A 20,330-nucleotide genomic window follows, 5' to 3' on the forward strand; every position below is an offset into this window, starting at 1 on the left:
TGAGATATTGCTGCTCCTTGCCTGAGAAATAAAAGCTAGTAATTCATCTTCTGTGTGAACAGCCCGTGAGGATATTAATATCCAAATTTAAGCATACTGTTTCTACTGGCTGAAGATTTCAGATACCTTTGTTTTTAATTACATTCACCACTGAAAAGGGTATGATTTCATTCTAAATTCTCATCAAGCTTCAGAAACAGTAATAAGCTTAAATGTAAGCACCATGTAGCATGAAGTTTCCTCTGCACACTGAAAATGGATCCTTGCTCAGTGTTGGTGGAGACTAATATAGACTGGAAACTGACCTCTTTGCAGCTAATTATTCAGAAGCATTTCACGTGGTTACGATGTTCACATTCTTCATCAAAGTGAGCGAAACATTCCTTCAAGGTCAGAACTGACTTGTCCAATCGTTGTCCCAAGAAAATAGAAGGCAGTTTCTTGAACGTGAAAGCGTATAGGATTATGACTTGGCATTTAAGTTTGTCATAAGGTCAGATTTTAAAACCCCTGCCTTTCAGATTTTCAATTGCTTGTTATCCTTGTCATGATGCTTCCTTTTCCAACAAGCCTTCACCAAGTCAAAGACATCCCTGACCTCAAGGATTTCAAAGTGCAGCAGTTATGCACAGTACAGTGTTACATATTAAACTGCAAATACCATCATACATTACATTGTATGTTATCTTAATGTATCTGACGTGTAATATTAATGTGCAATGTGTGTAATATTAATATATCTACCTCAGTGTTACACCACAACTCAGTACTATCATTCTTTCACTGACAGCTAATCCACAGCATTACAGTAAATTCAAAATAATAAAGAGACAGGAATTATGATAAGCATCGCAACTCAAAAGAAGGACAAAACTTTTGAAAATAAGCGTTCAGTATTTTTGTGACTTTTTTGAGGCTGTTACTTACTGTTTTGAATCCACACCACCATTAGAGATGCCTTGTATACTGAAACACAGAAGACAAGAAAACATTGGATTTGGGAATCAAAAATAACAGCAGTAACATAAACTCTGATGAGAAAGGTCTTGGCAGTCCAAGCATTTGTATCGGTCGTATCCATGCACATGTTTATAGTGGACTGTTGACTAGTCCAGTGTTGTTGTCAACTCCTCAGGCAGAAAACTCACTACAGAGCTGCGCTTTCAACTGAAATGGGCTACGTACTAGCTCAGCCAATGATTCCAGAAAACAGGGCTATGTAGGTCAATGGTGTCAGCTTCAATAAGTACTGTTAAATGAAACCCTCCCCTCTTAAAAATTCCAGAGGACTTGCAGAAATTGAACCATCAAAATAAAATATTATGGGAAATGTCTGAGTTCACAAAAGTAAAAAAGAGTAATCTGCTATTTTTGGCATTAAAATGAATTCGCATTTAATTAATATTATACTGTCAGAATTGTTTTTGTTATTTTCATAAAGTCTATATTGCAAGTACTGGAATAACCATGCTCAAAGAAGAAAGTCTATAAAAGTCTATTCTGTAGGTGAAACTCAAATCAATAGAAAATGGGGCATGAAAATGAGGAAAAGATAATTCACTTTGATAAAGAAAAAATAAAATTTCAATTCTTATGTCCCAGAAGATGTTTTAGAACTCTGAGCTCCAAAGGTTCACCATTATCTCTCATCCCTACACAGGGATCTGAGACAGACTGCACAAACCATATTACAAGCTACAATGTCTGAATCTGTAAGGTTCAATTCTAATACTCCATTCATTTATTATGTGACCTTAAAAAAATAATTAGGATCACTATATATATATGTCTCTCTTTGTCTAATAATAGCAATGGTGAGGACAAATTAGTAGTCTACTTTTTGTTTATTACCAATACTTTTTCAAATATAGTATAATAGTTTTCAGGGTCCAGGCACTACAAAATTCAAAATGGGTGGTATGTAACAAACTGCATTTTCTAAGTAGTTACTGCACTGAAGTCTGATGCCTTAGGGTTAAGGTTAATAAGTTTATTACTGTCAAATTCTAATTACAAAACAAGAAGATGAATACAAAGGGAAAGTATATTAATGTTTTATAGGTCATGTCAACCAAAATGCCTCTAACTTGTGAGGAATGAGCTAAGTAGGCAGTTGCAAGAGAATGTAGGGAGCGGAGCTGAAAAGATGCTGTGGACACTCCATGAGTATTTACATGTAAGACAGAAGTGCAAGACTACAAACTGACCTTCTCATAAATTTTATCAACTCCCTATTGCATCCTCCAGATCTAGAATTTGTACAGACATAGACTTAAACCATCAGGATGCATCTGGCTTTAGATTTAAGGTAATCTAGCGGAGTAAAGCCTAGTGCTCTTCAATGAAATAATGATCTGGACATTAGAGTACTTGTTAAAAGGACTGCAGTTTTAGGGCCTGTTGCCATTGATATAGTACATCTCTCTGCTTTCCTTTGATATTAATAGAGAGACTTGCTGCAAGGATTCTGAAGCATTTTTTACAGCATTTTTTGCTATTAATAGTGAGGATAGACCTGAATACGGTTATATTCCTACAAGACCCTTAATGAATAGCTTCACACCATCTCCTTTTTATCTTTACGTACTGGCATCCCAAAACCCCAAACATAAATCATTACATTTTACCATTGTACATAGTGTTAAAATTCTTTTTAAACCAAAAATGGAAGCTATGAACAAATCTGAAATTTTATGAAGAAAGCAATCCTTCTTGTAAACCTTTTTTCTGACATATAAATCAAGCCTTTTTATCAAAATCCATCCGATAAACCATTCAGACTGATTACAGGTTACATAATATATACAAAAATAACATCTACACTTCCTAAACGTAGAGCAAATAAAGACGTCATCAGCAATGATAACTGATGTTCGGTGTTTACATAACTACAATACAAGTCGGGAGTTTCTTCCATAGTGTCCCTAAATTTAATCCTAAGCTGTTTCATAGCAGCACCATTTTTATTTATAGCAGTAAAAGCAAAGTTCGGATAAGGACTATGACACTTCTTTCTGCTAAGTCCCAGCTTGCTTCACATGTTTGCCATAGAGGGAAATCCAAACCTTAAATAGTCATAGCTGTAAAGGAGGAAAAGAGTGTTGATAAGCCCTTCTCTTCCCCAGGCTGTGTGTCCATCTCATAAGGAAGAACTGCTGGCATCCTGATGGAATCAGTTTACAAGCTTCCTCTCTGAAGTCTGCTGTTGATCACTGAGTGCATGTGAACCCGCAGTCACATGCAACCTTTCTGGAGCGCAATAATAAGTGAAAAAAACTTCTGCTAGCAGCAGAAAACATTAGTCAAAAACATGCTCACATCCCTGAACTTTAAATATAGAGACTTTTGCTTCAGAGCAGATTGTGTTTCATCTGAATGACTTCTTGATTTAGATAAAAACTCGTACAAAACACACAGTAGATATTTTGTACCATGTTTCTGTACTGTGAAGTCAAATGACCAAATATTTTTGGCTTCAGAAAAAGAACTGTGAAAATATATAAACACATTTAGAAATCCCAAGATAGCCATAAATGATGCCTGCTGCTTGTTAATGTTTCTCTTCTTGTGAAGTTTTCCCTTCTGTTTTTGTGTTTTTATCCTGTATGTCTTTAACTTGTCTTCAGGGTGCTAAAAGCCGTGCTGGCTCCCTCAAGATCGATGCCAGTATCATGAAGAGTCCATTTTTACCCAGACAGTTTTTTTAAAATAGCTGGTACAAGCTTTGGCTTAGAAAAGACATGTTATGAGACAAACTGATATGGTAAATCTTACAAATCTTTCAGTTTTACTAAATAAAACAAACTGGTAGGATACCAGTGAGAGTGGCCATTTCAGTTAGACACATCAAATTAAATTCTAAGCTGACAGCGCAGTACAGTCTAGATCAAGATTGTTTGTGCAATCCACTGGATGAAGGCAAATATTAACTCAGGACTTCATGATTACAGGAACCAAAATACACTTCTACCACGTGTCTGTACAAACCTACGTTTTGCTTGGCACCAGTACAACAACCAATTACATATATGACTTTGACTCAAATGCAGACAGAAACCCTGGGAAAAAATGAAAGAAAGAATTTCTGAAAGAAATTATATAAAATTTCTATGATATAAATATTACAGAAATTATAGTAAGGATCCACACGTTTAACAAGAATTACTTTAACTCAGGAATGAGCTATTTAAGTACTATAAGGTACTCTGAAACATTTCTGTAACAATCATTCAGTCTATTTCTAATTTATGTTAACATGCAGCATTGAGAAAACTATAGTGAAAATGGTAGCATTATAAATTTCTGCATAACATCCAAATATACAGAGGACTCAATAGTACACTTTTTTACAAGTATCAAAGGTTCAGTGGTTCAGCAAACCATTGTCTCTGAGTCTGGAAGGATGTGGAATAAAATTATTACACTACACTGTATGTGTACATCCAGCACTATCTTCATGTCTGCATAGAGTTTCTCCAGGTGCTCTAGGTATCTCCCAAGGTTCACTGGTGTTGCTTCTGTATATTGTTCCAATATGCTTGTGTGTGTGACTTGTAATGGGACCGGTTTTCCTTCCCAAGTGTAGTCATGTCTTGTGCTTCCTGGATAAGCCTGGTGAATATTACCAGGGTGTAAGCACGATAGGAGCCTACTATAACTGTTTCTGCTTTTAAAATTGCAGATGCTGCTGACAGCGTTACAAACACATTCATACTGCAGTTCTAAAGTCTTTTCATGGTACACATAAAGTATCATCACAAAGTTATATGCATCTCAAACATAAACTAGAAAGCTACTATATATTTTTCCCTTTGGATGATACCCAGACAGGTTCATTTTCCCCATAAGAAAATGCTTTGCCGAAAGAAGTTCCAGAAGAAAAGAAAAGGCCAAGAATTCAAATGCTGACCCAGTCATATTTTTTTCCTTTTCTTCTAACCACACATGAAATGAAAACGACCTTTTGTGGATTTACATCCAAACACAAGAAGAAAGCCTTGCCAAGCCAGCTGAAACCTGAATGAACAGCTTTGTAATTAATTTCCAAAGGAAAGTTGTGTCCGAACCAAACGGATTTCCTGCAGGAGTCCATCACGCTGTGGGTCCTTATTTTTTTACTACAAAACAACAGAAGGGCTTGTGCTTTCTCTGCACGTACAAGTTACACAAGAAAGCATTCTGTATTTGCATGTGTAATAACTAATTCTTAATCATAAGCTATTTTCCAAGATTAAAGAAATTTCCTGGAGAAGCAGAAGCAGATAGATCCAGATTTTCCCATTTATAATTTGGCAGAATGTAGTCGTTCAGTTCATTAAGGATGAATATACCAATTTAACATGACAAAATTCATTGGACATGTGTCACAGAAACATCATCCAATCTCATTTTCAGTCTTTAGCTGACTAATTTAACTAGACTGCATTCTGGATAAACACAATTTTATTGTATATAATGTACATTGATGACAAAGCTTAGTGTGTGCATCAAGAGAATCCACATTGTTTTCACAACCCATTTGCTCACTTAATTCTTACACACAATTCACCTAAGAAAGCTGGCAAAACCTCTTCTTTCTGTTTCTTCATGGACAAAATTGTGAAGTTAAGGCCAGACTGCAACCAATTAATAGACTATGAAGTAAATCATAATGATATCAGGACACCAATTGAGTTTTAACATAATCAATATTTAGACCCATCAAGGTCTCAGGATCAGTTCATAGATAGATGAAAAGGTTTATATATAAATTAAGTTATTATCAATTAGTTAAGAAATGCACAGCATTGTAATCAAATTATTATAGAATCAGTTATTTAATTCTTTGCAGTACATACTAGCATCAATCTGAATGAAAAACTAATTTAATAGGGAATGATCAACCTAAATACTATTATGATTTTTAAGTTATAAGTTATTGATTAAAACTATTTTATAGTTTATTTTATTTTAAATATTAAATTATGATTAAGTTTATTTATATTTAGAACAGCATAATGTTTTATATTTACAGTTTCAAATTAATTATTGGCAACATCTGATCACAATATGATTGAAACTATTGTGTGTTTTTAATTACAATTACCTGGATATTTCCTGTCATGTAATTTTCACATTAACATGAGAGGATATAATGATCTTGCAGACTGTGATTTCCTGTTGCTGTTACTAATAACAGCAAGATTACCAGCTAGATTGTATGAGTGATAGTTTCATAAAATTACTGAACACGACTTCGGCAATCTGAATTTATTTTAAACTTTTTATACTGGTACATGTAGTATCAACAGTTAATATTTCAATAGTACATTTTGAATGTAAAACTAGTTTAATCTATAATTTTAGTCACAGAAATACAATGTTGGTTTCCAGCAGTTATAGACCAAGATCAGCTTAGGACTCTGATGAATCTTACCTCACTAGTTAAGCTACAGTATGCACTTTACAATAAGTAACTTGCCATTGGAAAATGAAATGTAAGCTGCCACCTTACTCTCACACTGTTTTACAACCTCTTAGGAAATGTTTCTGTCAATCCACATTGATTAATATATTTATTATCTTTTAATATCACTATATTAGCAGCTCAACATTTGACATCGTCACTTAGAGATGTTGAAGTTTGTAACTGAAATGCTGTAGAAAGCATGATATGGTGTCCACATTCACTCAGCCAGCTGAGCATCCGTGCAATGACAGTTCTGCTTTTCTGAAGTTGCGCCCACTCTTTGATCCTGTTGTATTCATTAAATAACAATCAGTCAGTCAAGAATCGTTCTTTTATTGTGTATTATGTATGTGATTGTGTTGTATTATGTATGTCATTGTGAATGCTTTATCTGCTTTGAAACCAGGCTTGACACTGTCAGTGGGATGTAAATTCCATTTTAAGCAGCAAATCAAATAAATCTTTCAGAGAGAAGATGAGGTCCTTTTAGTTCCTTTCTGATACCAAGAAACGCAGTGCAGGATGCTGGTTTATAACAGGTCTGGAATTAATAGCATTAGGCTGGAAGTGGCAGCTGTTGCTCCAGCCAAAGGTACTGTATATGATATTTAAGCCAGTGAGACGTTTATTCATCCTTCTTCATATATTGAACATTTGTTTGCAAAATGAAGCACATCAGAAAAAAGAAATGTTAGCTGGCTAATATCAGGGTTGTGTTCTGAAGAATAAACATTCTTTCATTTTCAATTTCCCTACAGATAGTAATGAATTAAAAAAAAAACTCTTTTTGAATCACCACACATGCAGGTTAAATCATAAATCAGCACTGTTTTTTTTTGGCAACTTCGGCACATCAGGACAATGAAGATACAGTAGGCATAGTTTTCTTTGTTTTAACATAATAGAATATTGAAATTAAATTTATAAAGCTTATTTTTTAAATCATTTATCATTTAGCTAAATAACAATTTCTAAATATTTTAATCCCTTCAGGTGGACAATAAAAATAAATGTGCAAGGTTTGAATTGAACCAGCATTTTGTACAGCCTGTGTTTTAACCTAAAGAATTCTACTTTTAGTAGACAATATTTATTATTATTTATGTTACAATTTTCTAATTACTTTATCAAGACTTAGGCTACATCTCCCCTAAGACGCTACAACGGACAAAGTGGGCCTAGAAAAAGGATGGATGGAAGTGTCTACAAATAAAGTCATTTTTATAAAATAATAAATGTTATTGTGACATCCCCACAAATTCTAGGGTAAAGTCCACACCAGAGCGCAGCCACTCATTGGCCAGAACTCAACCTTGTTACCGAGGCAATAAACAGACTAGAGAGCATGTGACTCCCCATCCATGGGACATTGGTCCATCGCATGTTTCCCCCTACCCTGTAAAGGTTCTATAGTAGAGACTCCATCTTTCATTGGAAAGCTTAACCACAGTGATCACATTTTCACCCCAGATTGCTAAGACGTTTCCAATGTGGGAGAAGTAAAAAGATAGCAGGGCCATAAGGCAAAGCTTTGGGAAAAGAGAGTCTGAAGTCATTCTTTTCGTCTGGAGATCTTTCACACTGGAACTTCCCACAACTGTTCATTACCTCTTTTCATTTACCCAGATATTTCCTGTTTAAAGACACTGGCCAGGTAAAAATTACTGTCAAGAAGAGGAATCATTTCATCTTTAAAGCATTAATAAAAACATTTTTCACTTTTCTAATATTCTTAACATTTTTTGTGGTTTTGCAACACCTACAGTTATTTTCAACTGTTGCAGTTCTGCATAACCTGCTAGGTTAACAACAGCGGTGCTACTTTTTAAGAACTTGATATGCACATAAATCACTATGAATTGCTAATTAAAATCAACTTAAGCTTATTTTTAAACACTTATTATCAGTACCTTCTTAGCACTAAAGTTAATAACATTTCCAGGAATTATTTAAACAATTACCTTGAACAGGAATTGTCCAGTACGCTGCAACACTTCATGACATTGACATCTTTGTCCTCTATGTGCTCAGCATAGTATCTGAGCCATACTGGGCTCTCTGAGGTTCTCTGTAAATCTCCTCACCTTCAGACCTGCCCCTTTTACTTTGTGCTGTCCCAGCTGCCAAGAGGCAGACCTGACGTCCTTCATGCAACCTTACTTTCAAAGAACAAGTAGTAAATATTTTTTCTTCTGGCCAGTCAAATTAAATAAAGGCCTGTTTAAAGGCAAGTTATGAGTTATGAAAAAAAGATGGATTCTTTCGCATAATAACCACCACCAGCAACACTGAAGCGCTCCAACCCTTCACCAACACAATATCTGAAAAATATATTTTCAGATATTAAATTTAAATGGATCATTTAGAACTGCACTTATTAACAACAACTCGTCAGTCTCACACAGCTGCAATTACCTAATTATAATCACCATCAGACTAGCTACATAAACTGAACTTAAACGCCTCCCTTTGCATTCGTCTCAAGGATCCCAGGCTATCTGAATATTATTGCTGATGTGCTCTCGCAATTTCATTTTCAGAAGTTCCAGTCCTTGACTCCAGTTGGTAATTTGGATCCTTGTCCAATTCCAGCCTATTTGGATCTCATCTTCCCTGTGAACCATCCTTCTGGCCTTCAGACAAGCCAAGAGGCCATATTATCAGGAGCTGCACTTCGCTCACTCAACTTTTATTGGACCACATAGAAGTTTTTTCAATCATTCCATGTCTTCCATTACGTTGATTTCCTTTATATGATACTACAAGGAAACGCTCAAGGTACAGTATGGTCATCTACTTTCAAGGCTTACCTGAGTGGAATGCAATTGCTCTCTGGATTTATTTATGAGTCAGTATCCCATCTGTAAATTTTCCTATTTTTTAAAAGTTTCCAATGTTATGAAAAGCCTACTGATCATTCTTTCTGCATGCATTTGCACAATTAGAACAGGCTACCATTCTCTGTTGAGAAGACATTGCAAGCTCTCCTCCGGTTTGGTCCCTTCGGCCTTTTAAAGTGCTCTGAACCTACAGCCTCTTCTACATCTTTCAAACAATCATTTCATCCCTGTTTATCAGATATCAATGTTTCATCTTGCATCACACTAGTATTTTGTCTTACAAGAACTAAAACAAACCAGTTCAACTTAGGCACCGATATGTATTACTTTAAAAAATAGTCACCTTAGTTCTCACAAACCTCTCCTCAACTATCTCCACCTTCACTTCTCCAAGGTGCCTCCTCTACCAGTCCCCTTTTTGATAATGAGAAAAACTTATTAGTATATATTTCATTTTCTTCTCTTTCAACTCCGTAACATTTTAACCAATTCAGCAGCTCACCTAGGTATTCCTGACCATTTAATCTAATTGCTGACCAAAGAAACTTGGTCACAGTTGTTCTATATGGTTGCAGTTGAACTGGCTCAAACTTGCTGAAGCAAACTTTCTACAGCTATTGTCGTAGTCGTCCACTCACCACATCTCTTCCTTCCCATTTATGTTTCTGTCCTGGTGGTTTTGGGGTCAACACACTTTGCCTTTTGAGTTCCAAGCCTTCTCGTCCTATTGTACCCATTAACCAAACAGGTTAAGTCAAACCTATCTCACCAAGGAATTCCAAACATTCACAGTGTATTCAATCCTTGGATGATGTTGTCCCTAGTTAAGTGAAATATTTGCTTAGTCAAGTGTTAATTCTCCAGTTCAAACTGCCACAATCCCACTCCAGCTGGGAAAGATTTTTCACCTGCCTACTCATAAGAACATACATATAACTACACTTACAGTCACTTTTCTCACTAACAATGTGCAAGATATGCTTCTAAAATTGATTTGAGTATCATATGATAAATATTTCTGACCAACTATGGTAATAGCATTCAGCATGACAATGGTAAGTTTTGTATCAGCACCTAGTGTCCATAGCGCAGTCCTGTTAAATTATCAGTACTACACAGACTTCCTGTTTTTTTAATCTAAGAATAGAGAAAATGATCACGCCGGTTTGCAGCTATTGTTTTCTCATAAATAGATCAAAATAAAATTAAATTTTGCACTCCAAAATGTAACTATTTAAACCACACCATTTTATGAACATGCTGATGTTTCATCATCAGTGGGTTGAGTGATACCTTATTATAACATTGATGCATTGTACAAATCAGATAAAAGGAAAACATATGAATAGTAACCTTGCTATAAGATAACTTTTTGCTTTAATTTTCTATATATTATACCTTAATTCTTTTCACTCCACTCTTCAGCTTCACAGTTCATAAGAACTATGCCAATAAAGGTCAAACTGTTCGAACAGACAGCAAAATGCAGGGGGAGCCGTGGCCTAACCAGAAAAGAAGCTGCTATTTTAAAGTTATTAAGGTCATAATGAACATTTTCATTGTTGAGAAGGGTTCCTCCTTTCAGAAGCTGATAACACATCATGCCTAGTGCAATTTAGATCTGCTGTGAAACCAATTTTAGAATCTATCTGTGCTACCTTTAAAGGTTAGTGACTGGGATGCTACAGGATCATAACACAAACAGATGTGTAGATTGCACATGTAGATTTGCCAAAGCTTTAATCCAATCAAGTACATATCAGCATAAATATATCAATACATCTCTTATTAAATTCATAATCTCATTAGCCATAAAGGTGCTAGATAAACTTTGCCAGTGTTTTTCCATGCAGCTGAAGATTAGTGCCCCCAAAGTTAGAAGCGTTTAAACCAGCAATGGAAAATTAATTTAAAGCAATGACCAACTCCTGTTCTATGGTGAAAATCTCATATTATTATTTTAAGGAATACTGTTTTCTACAAGGAGAGCAGGCACTGCCTGTATCAAAGTCTTGAAATGCCATAATGCAAAGATCAGATTTCCTGATTTCTGTTGAAAACGCAGAAACAACCCAATATGTTATGTAAAAAATAGGATGTGAAAATATAAACTGTCATAACATTATTGAAATAAACAAGTATTTCATTGTTTATGATATGATAGTTATAAAATCTGAACACAGATCTTTTCTGATTGTCTTTGGACACAGAAAAGAGAAAAAATTAGTATAACCCTAAATACTAAATTTTCTAAATAATTTTTATTATCTAAAGCTATAACGTCATAGAAATGGGACACCTGAGTAGAAACATGCCAGCCTTATAAGAATCAAATGTAATATGGTTTAGGAAACTGTTCAGGCTAACCAAGCTAACTAAGTCCTGTTCTCACCTCCTTTAAAATGATCTGTCACCTTGTTGTAGAGTCACCAGTGAATAGGCTATGCATTTCAAGAAAAAAAAATATATCTTTAATGTCATTGGAGTGCTACACCAGTCCTTACTGTACAGTAACTTGACTGAATTCACTGCTACAAAATACTCTGGTACTACCTTTTCCCAAAACCTATGAGCAAATTATGGCATGATTATTCAAATTGGGATGATGTAATTAGTGGAATGCCACAGGGACCTCTACTTCCACTGCACTTTTCAATTACTATCGATGATCTAGATTCTGGTATAGCTAGTGAACTATCACGTTTGCAGATCACTATAGACACTACAAATGAAATGAAAAAATAATCACATACAATTGATGACTAGGCAAAAACCTGGTTTATGATGTAAAATGTAGAAAAGTGCAGGGTTTTTGCACGCAGGTGGTAAAGATATAAACTATAAACACAAAATGGAAAACAATGTGCTAGAAGAGGCTACTTGGGTGTGTACTGTATGTTGACACATCATTCAGATAAAGTGGGGAAGAGATAAAAAAGTTAAACAAAATTAGAATATATAGTCAAAAGTGTAAAAATCAAGGGATGTTATGTTATAATACTGTCCTCTAGTATATAAAAATGAAAAAACTGCACTTCTTCACCTAAAGGATGGGGGACTCGAGAATAAACGTACCCAGCCATGTGGGTGAAGCTGATACTTTGGCTTCTGGTGAGAGCTGATGAGATGAGACCCTTGAATCAGAGTAAACAGTGAAATCCAAACTAGAGGCACAAGTGGAAAATGTGGCAGAGAACATTAAAATTGAGAAGAGGAAGCATTTGTCCTGTCCAGGGTGTATCTGTCACGGATGTCCAAAGGGACTAACCGTGGAGAGCAGGAGAGCAGAAAAAGACCCATATGCGTAGCGGCGGAACGGGAAAAAGGCCCGGGCTCGTTAGTGCAAAGAGTTCAGGAGTGTCGTATAGAAACTTATGCCCTCAGGTAGCGGGCGTGGGGCGACCTGGTGCTAGGCGGGTCTCAGGACATCCGAATGTCAATGCTGAGCGAGGGCAGAGTGCAAGACCCAGAAATATATAGCCCAAGGGAAAGAGAGGGACTGGAAGGACAGCAGGCAGGAAACTAGGGATAGGACAGAGAAGGAGCGCCCTCTGGCTGCAGAGGGCGTGACAATATCATGCCTTCTACCTGTTGCTTGTTGGGATAAACTCCAGTTCCCAACAATCCTGTGCTGGATATAGCTACTAGAAAATGGAAAGATGGATGGATGAAGGGTCCACTGTCAGTCTTCAAAGAGATTCAGAGAAAAATGGTTTTGTACCTTAAGATCAGCGATGTGCTGAGGTCTGTGGTTGATGTCAGTGTGTCTCCAGGCACAGCCACTTCTCTGTGTGGAGAAGAGCCCTGCTCAGAGCCAACGGGTACCGACTTCTGGAGCTCCTCCTAACAGGTCCAGAGCAACATTTCTTTTTGACCAGAAAGAAAAGCATTTCCATATACTGTATCCCTGAAATTTTAGTTTTCTCCAATAACCAAAAAATGTTTGAAGAAAAAACAGCTTTAGCTAAATAAAAAGATAAACTTTATGTTAAAAGGTAAATATTTGCTTAGCTTCATGGTACGTTTCATATTCAAAATGTGCAGCTTGACATTGCAGAACTATGAATTACAGGAAGTGTGGTAGAAAGATACTGTTTTTCATTATGTATGCTCACACAGTGTAATTTGGCAAGATTGTATCTATAGAAAAATACAGCATATTTTTCAAAGTTGACCTTCAAACCTAATGCAGTCTCTGTCAAACCTCTGCTCTGCCAAATCAATTAGAAGATATTTTGAGTTTTCTTTGGAAAACAGCCCTGGGCTGATGTGCATAGGTCAGATTTGCATTTTTACAAATGCACATAACTTCTAAAAAGAGTTTTTTTATTGATTGTTGTTAGTAGCACAGATAATGTGGCTCATTGAGATACAAAGGTATGAAGTCTGCCTGCGTTTTCTGAATACCTACCGGGTTGGCAGGAAGGTTTATCTCTGGACTGCCAAGGAACTCTGTGCTCTTCTCTCTGGGGATTGTGTTCTTAGTTACTTCGGATCTTTCAGAGTGGCTGGCCTGCCACTGAAATAAAAATGCATAACATCTTAATAGAAATGTACTGATATCAGACATTAGAAGGATTGGTTTCAAAGAAGTTTGGCCTTTGAACACTTAACAAACACAGGTTGCCTTTCTCTAGTGACCCTCAATATTATTGCACTGAATAAACTACTTATTCTCTTTCTAAGCTACTTCCACAGGGAGAGTATCCTGCTGGTTCAGTTGCTATGGAGTGGTCTGTGTTATAGATTTACAGAAGTGAATTTTAGTCTTGGGTAAATCCATTCATCCCCTGTCAGTTGAGGATTAAACTTTCGTCTCCAGAGGGGAGGCACCAGAGAGATTTTGCTCTAGGTTGTGTTGCCCAGAGCGCTTCACAGCTTTCAAAGCCAAGCAACATCTGATTTGCTCATCAGTTTCTGTTTATCTTCCAGGTATTGAAGTTGCTTTTTTGCCATTTAAATAAGATATTTCTATGGAGTTCCATTCACAATCTGGTCTTGTTGTTTTAATTAATTTTTAATTCAAAAAGGACGATAGAAATAAACACTGTTAGTGATGAATGTGCCCTAATGCTTTTGCAAAGTTAAGTTTTGCTGATCTTTGTGAAAAACAAACTGCAAAAAGTCTGAGAACAATGTTTAAAACCATAAGCCTTTCCTGGTGCTTTTAGTATTCCTGAACTGGTTGACTCTTCCTGTACCTGTCCACCCACATCTACCTGAACCAAATTCACATTTCTGTCATCGTCAGAATTCTGTCAAAGCAGAATAGTTTTTTCTATCTGCTTACAGGAGTTACCAAGTTTTTTATTGTTGTCTAAACTAGTGGTTTAGTCCTGAGGGACTTCTTTGTCTTCTGGTTTTTGTTCCAGCCAAGGTCCAATTTGCAGACAAATTGATTTCCATTTTATATTGTAGGTGTTTATATATTTTTTTTCAACTCTTAAAACATTTCTTGAGGTATGTGCTTGGTATCACCCCAGTGCCATTTCCTGAGTTACAGAACTCCCCTCATTCAGGTGTGTCAGCTGATGTAACCAAACGTAACCAATTGGACTTAAACAGAAGAAACACTGTCATTTTCACCTATGTTCGTTCATCATGAATTGATAGCCTATTAAAAGCTTTTTAGTCAGACATAAATGAGCAAACTCTTAACTAGGGAAAGATTGCATATAGATGTGAGTACTGTAAATTACATGTACATTAGGGTATTTCTGAAACCAAGGATTAAGGACAAAACATCTAAACAAACAAAGATCAATTTCAAGCATTAATTAATCAATCAAATGAAATCAATCAATGAGCACCAGTGATTAGTCCATTTGGAACAAATACCCACAGGCACAGTGGTCCCACAAGAATAGTGCTGGCACCCACTGGTCTAAACTGCTGTCAGTTCATGATATAAGCCTTTATTTAACATTTCAAATATCTTTTGAAGTGAGGTGATCCACAAATGTTTATTTAAAAACTACTCATTTTGTAAGTTAGGTTGGTACTAAGAGAGGTTTATGCAATATGATTTGGTACAGGTATATCAAAATCAAACAGGTGTACTGGTACCTAAATTTCACATCTGTTTGTGTTATGATCCTGCAGTAAAAACACCTCAAGGTTCAGTCTGCTATTTTTAATTTTGCAAGAAAAAAAAGCTTTTCACAGTTGAACTGAGAAGCCTGTCCTTGCCTAATCACAGGCAAATGTTGTTTCCATGGAAACCAAGGCAGCAGTTGATTTCTGTTAGATTTCAGCCCACAGAGGCTTTGAAAGTATCATCTTTTGTTATTTCAAGTGCTGGATAACCCCAAATCGAATTTCTTTAAAAGGCACAACAAAACTCACAGAAATCAATATCAGGAGCAACAAACACGTTTTCTGCTTGACAGGCTTCAGGCACTCGACAGCATCATGACTGACAATCTGAGACAGACACGTATAGTGTACAACCGACAAAGAACCTGACACCATGAAGACCTTAATGACCATTCCAAGCTTCCTATAATAGCTCACCACAAATAAAGCTAAGCTTACGTAATTCTAGTGCATGTTGTTTTTTCATTTATTTTTTGGAGAAAATCTGTGCCTTTTACGCAGAAGTGTAGTAATGTGTTACACTTATTTTGGTATAGTCTGTATATTGTACTTGACTGTGCTTAGAAAGGTGTTTTATAATCCTTTACAGCCATTTCTTTTAGCACTGAATGCAGGGAAGGCTCTAGAAATCTGAGGGGGTTGACAGACTGGGGAAGAGAGGTGTGAGAAATAAGAGCCAGCTTGTGCAGTTTAACCTGAGCTTACACCATTCCTGCACATAAAGTAATCTTTTGATAACACATGAATCAATTACACATAAAAATCAAAGCATTGGAAACCAATGGGTTTTTATAGTGATGAACACACCTCAAAATTGCAGTGTCAGGATGATGCACAAATCATCAATTCACCAGTGACAGACAGAAATGAGCTACAAAGCCTTACTAAGAAGCACTTGCCCAGAAAAGCATTATGACTCACAAAGTGGTAATGGCACTTTTCAGAGCCAGGGGTTAATGCAAAGACATTTCACACATGCAAAAAGGAGTCATTCTTGTTTCGCATTAGACACAGCATTAAATCACACTGCATTCAACATCCATTGCCTTTTCTTCTCTGAACCCTTTAGAAGTGTTAGTTCGGTACCACAGATTGGGCTGTGACAAGGCTTGTTTGTAAATATGATTCTTCTCTTCTGCAGTTTTCTAGTTAAAAAAAAACTTCCAGTAAACTGGGTTTTATTTCTGTTTAAATCTCCTATTGTGAAATGGATGTCATGGAGGAAATACATGTATATAAACTGAGAGACCAAAAACACAACAAATTATTTTGGTTCCAATATTTCCTCACCAGCATATGTTGTGTGCACAAATAATCAGCAGAAATAATTGAATTTACTTCATTTTCAAATGCGGGTGCCTTCACATGTACCAATGTGTATACATTTGTCAAATTGTCTGGCATGGCTCAATGTGTGTGTGTCCCTCCAGGTTGTGCCACATTGATTTGTGTACTCTAGGATGCCGTGCATCAACCTATGTGTCCCAGGATGCACTGCACAAATGTGTGCAGTGCAGACATTGTCATCATGGTCCAGGAGCATGTCCAGCCAGTGCGGAGCTGTGTGTAGTCCTCATAAAATTTCCCCGGGACACAAAAACTCTCCTGTTGCGTCGATGCTGCTTTTTTGTGTGAGCACTTTGTGTGAGCAACCAATGGTGGCCATATGCGTTACAATACACAAGGTATTGAACTTATACTGTACATAGCAAAAATGACCTCCTTTCATGGTGAACATCCTCTTACATGATAACAGGTTTGAATTTTGAGTGCCTCAGCATTATCTGTACAAAATGTGATGTTAAACGCGTTGTGTTTTTAATGCCTCTAGATGTATGCATGTGTATATCGAGTTAGGTACAATTTTTAAGAAATTATATATCATCTTTGCTACACACTTACAATGAATGGAGCGAAATGTGTAAGCCTGCCCCTCACTGAGCTGAGTGCTGCAGCAGAGTGGTGGTGACCGGCGCGAAGCTGATTCATCTGTCTCACCTCTGTGGCAGCGTGCGCTGGCTGCAGTGCAGGTGGCGGTGCTTCCCAGCCTGCCCTCAGCAGCACCTCCCGGTTCTTCAGCAAGTGCCGGACGATGGCATTGCATACAAACTGGTCCCGAAGCATGTCGGGCCCCACCGGAACCCTGATCACACAGAGCTGTATTACAGCATGTACTGTAACACTTGCGTCCTTCATTTTAATACACTAGACAGATAGAGACAAAGCTGGGCTCACAGGGTCTTAAACAGCAGAAACCATATGAAGATGAAAAGGCCATTTGGCCCCTCTTGCTCATATAGTTCTGTATCTTTATTGTTCTGGTTATACTAGGAACCAAACACTCAACTATAACGTTGGCCATGTCAGATTTTTTATTGCCACACTACTTTTGTCACAAACATTTTTATTCTAGTTGTTCTAATCAGAGAGTAGGCCTTACCCATAATTTCATTTAAGTATGCATTCCTGCTTATTTTACATTAAAAATATACTCAATGTCTGGCCCAGATCAAGGTTTTCGTGTGAACCAAAATATCATTTTTTTATGTAGAATAAAATAAACTTTTAATCATTACTGTTATTTAGAAGAAAATGTGATGAGCTTGAATATTACATACTTTTGACTCCAAAGTCAATTTCCTTAAATAATAATACAAATAGTGGTAAAAGATTTGACCAATACAAAGTCAGCTCAATAGCTCCCTCTGGTGATCATTATGAGGAACACCAGAGTTAAAGCTGGCATACTGCAGTAGAAATCCTAGTTTGGACAATGATGTGCTACGAACCCTTAACAGGAACCTTTTGACACGATTGTCTTTTAAGATAATTGATTTGCTGTGTCAATACTTTCTATAAAATACGTCAGATCACAAGTCAGAAGAATTTTAAAAGGAAGTTCTGACTCACTTTGCCATCCAATACAATTGGTCTGTTTCTAGACTCTTATACTTATTCTGTCCCTGTGGTCTTGTCAGTATGTTCCTGAGAATCCCAGAATGGTAGATCCAAAAATCACCTTTGCTGACAGTGTCTCTAATCATTCCCCTGTGTTAAGGGGGTTATAGAGTGATACTGTTCGGGTTGTCAGATTCCCCGAGTCTGGGCATCCACCTTTGCGGTCTTGTAATTTAAATACACATTGTATAGCTCTGGTGTGTGAGTGTACATAACATTTGTGGTCTGATTTAGTTACATCTACGGAAAGGCCTAATTTAAACATAATGGAAAAAAACACTCTCCGGTTTCTCGGCTTTCTGAGCTACAGTAAAAGCAAATACTCAGACGTTTCTGGATCTGTTTTCTGTTCTGACTAGACTTCAAACAGATGATATGGGCATTCCGATACACACACAGTACATAATTCTCAGCTGTTGAAAGTTAGTTTTGAATTTCTAGTGTGATGACCAAGTGTTCAGGGCCTACATAGAAGCTAAAATTTCCTTTGGAATCCAGCCTATCAAGTGTCTGGGGGCTGGCCTGAGTACACATCAGGACAAACTGTAAATAGGACTGTTACACAGAGTAAGGACACAAGATGTGCTTAGCACTGGGTATTTTACGTGAGCCCTAGCACTCCATTTCCTTACTCTGTCTGAAATGAAATCCCAACTGCTCTTCTACCTTCGACTTGTCTCCAATAACAAAACTCCTGACCTAGTGAAACTCTATTCATTGCAACCCAGTGTCACCATATACTGTGTATATTATGTACAAGTGACATAAAAATTCTGGTTTCTAAAATTAAATACAGCTCTTTTATGTTTTATGGACGTTTCTTAGTTTTCTAAAACTAAGGATGCGTTGCCATTCTTTACTTGTTTATGGTAGTCAGGAACAAGTTGCCCAGCCATGTTGTTGAAGCTAATAGTTACTCAGCCATGTTGTTGAGCTTGGTTTCGTTCACGAAATGGCTGGATGAGATTCTTGAATCAGTTAACTATTGACTACGAAGTGAGTTGGATGAGCTGAATGGCCTCTTCTCATTTGTAACCAATCTTATGTTCTTGCCATATTGGTGGTACAAAAAGTTTCAAAACTAACTTGGGAGAGACAAGCAGACAGGGAGACAACACTGCTCTGAACTTTCCCTGACTCTGATACTCAAAGATGGCTTCCCAAAATGCATCGGTGCCTTTTGTTATGTAACACCCGAGAAAGCTTACTGAAATATGCAGGGCCCAAATACTGTGGCCAGATTCTCCGCTGTCATCTGATTGTCCTGGCTGTGGGCTGCAACTCTCAGGAGGAAGTGAGTAAGGTATGAGAGCAGACTATAGTGATCCGCTGGCAGGCTGTCCAGTTGTTTCTTCAAGAGGTGGTTGAGCTCAGCCTCGTCTTTGCTTTCTGCAATGAAAATATGGTTAAGAACATAATCACATATTGCTGAAAGTATATTTAGTGGCCATGTTTCATATAGTATATACTGTATATTAGCAAGAAATCTGAATGACTTAATATTCATTATTGTCAGTGCAATTCCTAATTAGTTTAATGGCCTACTTTATAAAGAGTCAAAACATTTAGAAACTTCAGGCTGGTTTCACCTAGACTGGGGCTTATTGGATACCCATGAAAGCCTTTATTTAATATTGTGGCTTACCTTAATGGCAACACACACTGCTGGATAAATTCTGGTGTTAATATTAATCCATTGTTCAGTCTTCTGACATTATACTGTTATAATTATTTGGTACCTTCATATTTGGGAAGACTACAGCTGCTAGCTAAAATGAGGGATAAAACTACAACAAGAGATGGGCTGATTAAATTCACCTCTGCGTCTCAATAATGAAGCGATCATTGTTTTGTTTTTGCAGTATAATTTATATTCACATCGCATCAAATTCAATAACCATTTATACAATTCAGGTTCTCAGTGGCCTGGAGCCCATCCTGGCAAAACATTGGGTGGAAGGTAGGATACACCTGGACTCAAACACAGA

At 36.9% G+C, this 20,330-nt stretch overlaps 1 protein-coding gene across 1 annotated transcript in view; it reads right to left on the bottom strand.

Annotated features, from left to right (window-relative positions):
• Positions 1 to 20,330, bottom strand: part of fam13c (family with sequence similarity 13 member C) — a 42,458-nt gene that overhangs the window by 20,004 nt on the left and 2,124 nt on the right. Inside the window, exons 4-8 of the mRNA XM_088916631.1 lie at positions 19,551 to 19,731; positions 17,383 to 17,527; positions 13,700 to 13,807; positions 13,010 to 13,131; positions 928 to 966 (exon numbers count right to left, since the gene is read on the bottom strand). Coding sequence (XP_088772757.1) covers positions 928 to 966; positions 13,010 to 13,131; positions 13,700 to 13,807; positions 17,383 to 17,527; positions 19,551 to 19,731 — 595 coding nt within the window. The remainder of the gene's footprint in view (positions 1 to 927; positions 967 to 13,009; positions 13,132 to 13,699; positions 13,808 to 17,382; positions 17,528 to 19,550; positions 19,732 to 20,330) is intronic.

The sequence above is a fragment of the Atractosteus spatula genome, chromosome 5 (assembly GCF_055471065.1).
Source record: "Atractosteus spatula isolate fAtrSpa1 chromosome 5, fAtrSpa1.hap1, whole genome shotgun sequence".
Classification (NCBI taxonomy): domain Eukaryota; kingdom Metazoa; phylum Chordata; class Actinopteri; order Semionotiformes; family Lepisosteidae; genus Atractosteus; species Atractosteus spatula.